Source organism: Papaver somniferum, chromosome 6 (assembly GCF_003573695.1).
Source record: "Papaver somniferum cultivar HN1 chromosome 6, ASM357369v1, whole genome shotgun sequence".
NCBI lineage: Eukaryota > Viridiplantae > Streptophyta > Magnoliopsida > Ranunculales > Papaveraceae > Papaver > Papaver somniferum.
In genome coordinates, this window is record NC_039363.1 from 45,965,848 (window position 1) to 45,974,426 (window position 8,579).

At 36.3% G+C, this 8,579-nt stretch overlaps 1 protein-coding gene across 2 annotated transcripts; it reads left to right on the forward strand.

Annotated features, from left to right (window-relative positions):
* Positions 1-6,374: 6,374 nt before the first annotated feature.
* On the forward strand, positions 6,375-7,837 carry LOC113285624. Of its 2 annotated transcripts, none has more exons than XM_026534434.1 (3): positions 6,375-6,584; positions 7,194-7,487; positions 7,586-7,837. In XM_026534434.1, the coding sequence occupies exons 1-3, from the start codon at positions 6,541-6,543 to the stop codon at positions 7,683-7,685; spliced, it is 438 nt and encodes a 145-aa protein (XP_026390219.1). In that variant the 5' UTR covers positions 6,375-6,540; the 3' UTR covers positions 7,686-7,837. The 2 variants fall into 2 exon arrangements, with proteins under 2 accessions (XP_026390219.1, XP_026390220.1); XM_026534435.1 differs by having other exon boundaries at positions 6,448-6,584; positions 7,591-7,837.
* The last annotated feature ends 742 nt before the right edge of the window (positions 7,838-8,579 follow it).

Below are 8,579 nucleotides of genomic sequence, written 5' to 3' on the forward strand. Positions count from 1 at the left end.
AGAGAACTTACAAAGTAAGAATGTCGACATACTTTGAACACGTGATATGAATGTTTATTTCTGTAATTGTTCAAAGTTATTCCTTAATAGCTAAGGGAAGAGATTCCCAGGATCGAAATATAAATAAGTTAAAAATCTTTTAATTAACGTTATTAATTTCATTTTGAAGGGAAATAAGAATTAGTAATGTGCATTTACTAATTATAGATTTCGATCATTATTTTTGGACAGAGCATTTCCAAGAATTATGAAAACCGAATTTGTGCTTCAATGAATATCTTGAGAATATTTTCGGTTTTGGAAATTCCTTGGTGTCCAAACTTCCTTGTCTATAAATAACAAACTAATCCTTCATAACAACAAGATTCCTCTTTGTTATGTTGTTACTGGTGTAGCCACCTATTCGGAGAGGAGAGTAACCTAATTAGGCGAAATCTCTTACGGCCGCTCAGTTTAAAATCTTCTTTGGGATTGAGAATCTCTAGCGTGTACCGTTGGTGGGAAACTAGATAATTGCAGTTTATCTTTTGTTTTCATTGATTTGATTGACTAATGGTGGTTTTTCATTGATTGCACCTAGTTTGTTTATGCTTGAGAATCATCTCTTCTGATATAAGATTCACTCAAACTAGTTTAGAGTTTCGACAGGGATCTTTAGACTGTTGTTAGTTATAAAGACGATCTTGTGATAATCCATTGTTAACAGACTCCGTTCTGTGCGTGATTGATCACAAGAGATTCAAGTGATTGTGTGCAGGTTATTATCGAAGATCTAAGAAGATTTGAAGACGACGAAGATATTGAAGATTTTTGATTTGTGGGTTCATAATCTTTGGTGTGCACAATACTTGTTTCGGTAAAAAAGGATCCAATTAATAATCGGTTTATCCTTGTGATAGATTGGATTGATTAATTGAGTAGATCGGCATCAACACAATTCTTTGGATTAATAGTGTTGTTGGCTTAATCTTAAACGATTACTTCGGTAATTGAACATAAGATAGATCTAAGGACCTGACGAAAGAGTTTATGTTAAGATAAACATAAGAGCGTTTGTCCGACTCATATCACTTGGTTGAATAGAGTTGATACCAAACTGATTTGTTGTTCCTTACTGTTTGGAATACGAACCAAAGGAATTGTTCCAAGTACGTGAATTATTTATAAGTTGGAGGCGTGGGAATACAGACGGAACTAGGTGAACTATAGGTTTAGTTGCTTGGTCTCAACTATATGAAGTTAAGTGTAGTTTTGTGTAGCGTCTTAATCCTGAGAGTATTCAATTTTGGATAAGGTCCCGGGGTTTTTCTGCATTTACGGTTTCCTCGTTAACAAAATCTTGATGTATCATTTACTTTATATTTCCGCATTATAATTTTTTTATTATAATTAAAGTAAATTACACAAACATTAATTCCTATTTACTTGATAAGTGAATCCTATTGTGTTTGGTTAAGTCCGAACCTTTTTATCAAGTAACATACTTCGTTGTTGTATTGTCTCGACCTCGTATCCATAGACGATCACACGAAGTGTGAACCGATTAGTTGTATTGTATCGACTCAGTCCATCGACAATCACTTTCGGAGCAAGGACTTATAGGTAGCAAAAGTTTTAGCTTGAGGTATATTTTGGTACCCTCGCCTTTTTCAATATTGATTCTTGTACTCCACAAATGTAAATCTGAAGTGACAAAAAAAATCGCTTTTCAGAATGTACATTAATGTCACTCAAATGATGAGATCACACATACCAGCAACAAAGCTAACTGCAAGGTTACGAATCCTCAATAAGGGATATACATCATCTACTAAGGTGTTACAACTACACATAATGTAAGTGTGGTTTAGGCCGTAGCTCCATAAAGGAAGTTGGAGAGACCACTTGGTTCGATCAATCCTCACCTAGAAACGAAGTAGGTGAGTAAGGCACAACTTATTTATATTATCATAAATCATATCATATGATTGTCTCTGAATATGTACATGAATCAAACTAGAGGACGCTCCGAAGTTTAATGATTCCAGAGAACAATGACATCCCAAGTGGATTATGAGAATGTGCACGAGTCAATGGAAACATCATGCGAGCATATGGATGATTAATTTCATATACACTTTCTCAAGGAAATAGAGCAATATGAGATCGAACCAATATCCTTGTTGCTTAATGTCAACAAAGAGCATATTTGGCCTATACAATCCAGGCAGAACTTGGTTCTTTGACAAATATATAGGTATTTGATGTAGTAGTGTTAACCAACCAAGTGTAAAGCCTATTGGACATATACATAATTAATGTGTCAAAAAACATAATGATAAGAAAGCAATCTTAAAGCATAAAGACTTGCCTTGTGGAGCGAGGTTTCTTACAAAGCCCTGGAATTGTTTTCTTGTAATGAACGTTATAGAGTCCTGCTACTTAATTAGCTTGGTAATTTCAAAAGGACTTGAAATGCAGCATATGTATGTGGTTGTTACATATCTCTGAAAGAATCAAGAGATAGTAGATATTTTTACAAAAGTACTTGATAGCCTTTTGTTTCCCAAATCAAGTGACTCTAAACCACAAAGTGCGTTTACAGTTAGATAGAACGCTTTATTATAGATTGAAGCAATCAGGCGGATGTGCCGTCTAAGTGGCTATTTAATTTGGAGGGGATAGACAAGTAAGTCATTTTTCCCTGCGTATTCAAAAGAAAGTTTCTGATTTGGAATTGTAGCTATCTATGTCGATGGTACATACATAATGAGTACTCTTGATGTAATAAGAGGCCTTAAAAGCTATTTGAAATCCGAATTTGAGATGAAAAATCTGGGGAAAGCTCGACCGAATACTAAGCTTGTGGTAAATTATTCCACCAGTTTGCATATGTCTAAAGTTGTCAGGCAATTTAACAAAGACATGCATCCTGATATCACTCCCATGATTAGTTGAGGTTCAAATGTAAGTAAGCGACCATTTCGTCTAAAGGAAGATGACGAAGATGTATTGGGAGATGAAATTCCCATATCTAAGTACAATAGACGCATTGTTTTACTTAGTATAATAATGTACTCGATCAAATTTTGCATCCTCATGGAACTTGTTAGCTATATATAGCTCAGCGCCAACGCAAAGTCATTGGAATGGTATAGTGAATTTAATCATGTACTTAATTTGTTTTATCTATGCAAAGACATAAAAAGGAATGCTAATAAAAGTGCAATCCCAAAATTTGTTGATTATGAAGGAACAATAATCTCTTCTCCAACGAAAGTAATCAGGGGGAGATATGGTAGACTATTTTCTAAGTCATTACCGATATTCATTTTCGAAAAGTACATGACTAAAGGAACTGTCTGGAACAACTCTGAAAGTAATCCGTGGGAGATGCCGACATCAAGGGGAGGATCCAAGGATATGATGTCGACATCTTTTACTTCGAAATTAAAGCTTTGTTGTACTCTTTTTCCCTTCGATCAAGAATAGTTTTTCCCAAAGGGTTTTGTTACTCTACAAGGTTTTTAGTGAAACAACACTAAAAACATCAAGTATGATGAACGTTGAAGGCATAAACACCGCGTGGATATAACTGAAAATATCTGAATCAAAGAAAATGTGATAGTCTGTTAAGCAACGTAACTTCCAGAATTAGCAACATGGTCTTATAAACATTCAAGTCACCAAGGTAAAGTGTGATAAACTCCTTTTGAATGAATTAGACTAATGAAAATTGTCTGACATCAGGGGGAGAATCTAATGGTGTGTTGAACTATTTTCCTTCACTGAGGTTTCTTTTTTCCACAGGGTTTTGTTACTCGGTAAGGTTTTTAATAAGACAACAACAAACACCGGGAAAGTAATTTCCCTGCTAAGGCTATTTGTCTTTCCCAGGAAGATTTTCTTCCTTAAGAGTTATGAAGCAACTAGTCAACTTTAACTGAGAAAAGTGATCATCTGCAACGGATCACCTTTACTTACATCTGTCACGTTGTACTCTTTTCCCTTTGTCAAGATTTTAATGAGGCAACGTATTCGAGTCCAACTATGTTCTAAGTTTGCTTATATTGTACTCTTTTTCTTTAGTTCAGGTTTTGTCCCTCTACGTTCTTGACAAAGTTTTTAACGAGGCAATTAACTTAGACTCGTCGGTCTTTGAAGATCCTATTGCATGTGATGAACTACATGTAAAGTACGAGACAACATGTGAAGTACTACATGTGAATAGTTATACCAAGGTTTTGTCCCACTGGGTTTTTCCTTGTCAAAGTTTTAATGGGGCAATTGATTTCGACACAAGTCATCAAGGAGAAAACTACATTTGAATACCTACATTCGAAGCACTATATGTGAAGCACTACATACGAAGTTCTATTGGAACACACAAGTGGGAGTGTTATAGGGCCTACTGCCATGGATATGCGGCCCAATTAGGGTATATATAGGGTTTTCACAATGGTTGTATATAAAGCATACTATGATATGTAATACGGTTGTTGCTATCAATTCTACATATTTCCTCTAAAGATGGGCAAGACAATTTCTTAAAGCAACTAACTGGTGAAGTTGAGTTGGGAAACGTGGTCTTAGCTTGCATGATCCAAGGGTCCACCCAGTTGTTTTCAGCCCAATGATATCAGGTTCACCTTTACAAAATAAAGTAAAACTAATAAATAAATAAATAAAGTTACATCATAACTTCCTCAAATTAATAGCATTGGGAAATTCTTTTAGTTATTTTAAAAAAGTTAATAATTTTAAGAGTTAAAGTTTAGCTTGTATAAGTCTGGTTGGGATAAGAAAAGCAGAAATGTTATTCAACTCCCTCTTTTCTATTTCCATATTCACCTCCCTACAATCTAAACCACAAATCTAGAATTAGATTCACACTCAGACACAAGTGGGGTTCACCTTTTCCCAGATGTGAGGTTTTGATTGCAGGAACGTGAAAAAGAAGGACTTGATTAGCAGTTCTATTATTTTAAAAGAATTATGACTATTATTGGATATAAAAAGTACTTACAAGAAACTAGTTGGAAGCCTGACAACAAGTTAAATTGCAACAATGTACTACATTAGTTGAACAAGTTGTCGTGCGAGCCTACCAGCGAGCCTTATGAGGAACCCGTCAAAGAAACCGGAGCGGATAGGGAGGCTGATTAAATTATATTAATTGAATATCAATTCAAACAAGTTAAATTATATTGAACGCAGATCCATACGCTACTCATTAGATTCACCTTAAATATTCAAATACACTAGATTTCTCATATTTAAATTCTTACAGTCTGCATTTCACCATGCCAGAGGAGTCGGATGCAAGCAACCGTTCCAAACCTTCTTTCGCGTTACCACTGATGTAGTCTGAGCCAGTCGGTCTCACAACGTACACAGTTTCAAATGGGTGAGGGACGATCAGTTACAATGTCCTATCATCGTTCCAAATGGTCATCCGGGTGTGACGCCCCATAATTTTAGTATGACGCCTCCTCTAGTATGCATGCACATCATTTCACTTGGAACGATTTGTTTCTGGTGCTTGTTATTTCAATTGGCTTGAGTTGCTACCTCTACTTGAGAGGGTTGTTGCTTGATGAACAATATGTGTTGGCATCTGAGTGGTTTTGGTTCTTATGTGCTGATTGGTTCTTGGCTTTGCGACATGCTCGATCACCTCTTACCTATATGGCCATAACCCGCGAACACGTAATCCCACATCCAGAGTCAAGACAAGTATTTTTCCTTACTGCTCGGCTAGGGAGCTAGATAAATCTCTCTTCCCATGCCAAAAAAATGAAACCCAAGATTCAGAAAGCGCCTAGAAATAACTCCGTATGAGTAACTTCTTCCTGCAAAGCATGTCCTCAGCCTGGATAAGAGGAGAATATAGTGTTGGTCTTGGCGAACCGACGTCAAACTCAGCCATATTAACATGAGATGAAACCCAAAATATATAACATTGGGCGTGAGAACCGTCCGTAAAAGGGGTAGTATTTGGTTAGCTAGGGGAGCTCGGGCATATCTTACGCGTCCATGGGCCTTGTTTGGCAAAGGTGAAAAGCTTGGTATGATGGTGCAAGGAGATTTGACCACGCATTATATGGGAGTGAGCTTGTCTGCCTAGGGGAATCTATTTCTTGACCAGGTAGGGAACTTAGGCTCATACGAACAGCTTTGGGCTTTGGCAGGCAACGATGAGAGTCTAATAAGCCGCGGGCATGAAACAACCTTGGAGATACAACGTGTACGGTAACTCATATATAGTCACTAATATATGGTCACCCATCTCTCCCCTCTTTAATGCCAAAAACCATTCCTTAAAACACCAACCATATTTCGTTCCCGCACGTATTTTTGGTACGTCGCACATACTATTCGTCCAACCCGTTTTTTTAAGACCACCGTCGGATTATGTCCATCTCAAACTGATACCATCAGATCCAATGTATAAATGAAACACTTTCCCTTCTCCTCGATCATATCTTCTTCTCCCTCAATCTCTCTGTCTTTCCTTTCCTTTCAACCAAACCACGAGTTCCAACTGTATATCGAAAATTAATGGCGGAGATAATTGAATCGACTGTATTTTATTCTTTGATTAAGTATGTACATTCCTTTTACCAAAATCGTTTTCAACTTTAATCTGTATTCTACAGTTATGGATTTTAGGGGTTTTACTTGATTTATGTCAATCAATGGCTTTGAAGGGTTTCTTATTGTAGTTTTTTCATCAATTTCAACATTTAGTATAACATCTTCATCTTATTTATTCTTGAAATCAGTTGAAAAATTGTGACTTAACTGATGAATTATGATCATCTTTTCGTACGTATGCATTTCGATCAGTATAATAGGTAGTACTTTATATACACTATTTACAAATTGTACAGTTATATAATCAATTAAATTGTATTATTATGTAAAATCCTTCGATTTCATCTGTTTACATTGAATCACAAATTTGGTGGTTTAGCGTTTCGACTTTGTAATTCGACTTTATTCTTCGATGGATAATTCTAAAAAAGAAGAACTGTTTGTTGCATATATTAGTTTACCTTAGAGATTGAGTTTAGTGTTAAGAAATTTGGATGCATAAATTACACCGTGAGTGTTTGATGAAATGTCGATCTAATTTTATTTTTTTATTATCTACGTATAGAGAAACTGCAGAAGTTAACTCAGTTTATAACAAGCTGTAAATTTGTTGTTAGAAAACATTTTATTGAAGTTTGTTTAGAATCAAAAAAAGGCTGCTCGAACGAGGAGGAGGAGGAGGAGGAGGAGAGTCTGCTCGATATAGAGCCGCAATGGAGAAACAAGACCCCCCAAGTTTTACTTCAGCATCTTCTGCCAATAATGATGCAAATCTGTTTGAACATGTTATATATCAACAACAGGTACAGGTTGAAGTGGAAGAATTATCGGACGCATCTTAATAATGTCAATGGTGGGTATTCAAAATTGGAGCAAAGGAGGTGGGTGATGCGGAGACAATGGCATGCATGGTAAACATTTCCAAGAGCATGGATTGTGTGTCAGTTTACCTAATAGTTAGTCAGTGTATTTGACTGATTCATTGATTTTGCTATTTGTTACTGTTTAGTGCAGGTTCTGAAACTGTCAAGTTCCATCGAAGGAAATTGGGTGTTAGTCATCACTTTCCTTTTGAAAGTTCCAAATGTAAAAAAAATATAGTCATCTGACCTATATCCTTGATGCGGATTGAAATATTAAGATATCGCATGAACATATGTGGCAAATGTCTTTGATCAAATATGTGTGGGTTTTATGAATATGAAAGAAGCAATATAGATACATTCATTTGATTTATCGAATCTGAAATTTACATATTTTTTGAAGTTGTTGTTTATGAGTTTTCATGATTGCCTTTTGGGTCAAGAACATGCCTTTATATTTGTGCATCGGTCACAGTGTGGTTGTAAGTATAAACTGTTAATAGGCATTTGTTATTTGCGTCTTGTTATTTAATACATCTTTTGGTGCTCATTTAGGGGTTCACAGATTAAGTTATTTGAAGATGTCGTGAATCAGTCGAAATGGTAAGTTTCTACGACGTGCAAATCACGTGCACTCCACTTGTCCATATTTAATACGACAAATATGGTGAGTCGCGTGTAGTAAGCACACGTGGCAAGTCATATATGGAGACTTGAGATGCATGCATGAGAAGGCATATGCATGGGCACATGTAGGTGGGAAAATGGCTGGCTATTAATTGAGAATAACTTGGCCTGTCATGGGAGATCCATGTTGGTTGCACGGTGAGCTCGGTCATGGGATTGCGATCATGGACCCTTACTTGGTCGGTCATGGGAGATAGGCAAATAGTGGCGTCATATCTTGTGCATGCATGCTAGAGCTAATTTGCATTCGACCTCATGACTTACCATGCTGTTCACTCAAGTCTAGCATACATCACTTGGAAAAGCATCGATAACATAGGTAATGAGTCGTATAATAAAGATGTAGAAATGTTGAATCACTAAATATATATAAAATACTGGGAGTCTAGCTGGGTGAGTACATCTACAACATAATTACATAAACATGCAATGTGGATCAGTTATTACTATCTG

Coding starts and splice junctions, on each gene's coding strand:
- LOC113285624 (XM_026534434.1), top strand. CDS start 6,541: ATGGCGGAGATAATTGAATCGACTGTATTTTATTCTTTGATTAA. Junction 6,585..7,193: donor GTATTTTATTCTTTGATTAA/GTATGTACATTC, acceptor ATTTGTTGTTAG/AAAACATTTTATTGAAGTTT. Junction 7,488..7,585: donor CGGAGACAATGGCATGCATG/GTAAACATTTCC, acceptor GTTACTGTTTAG/TGCAGGTTCTGAAACTGTCA.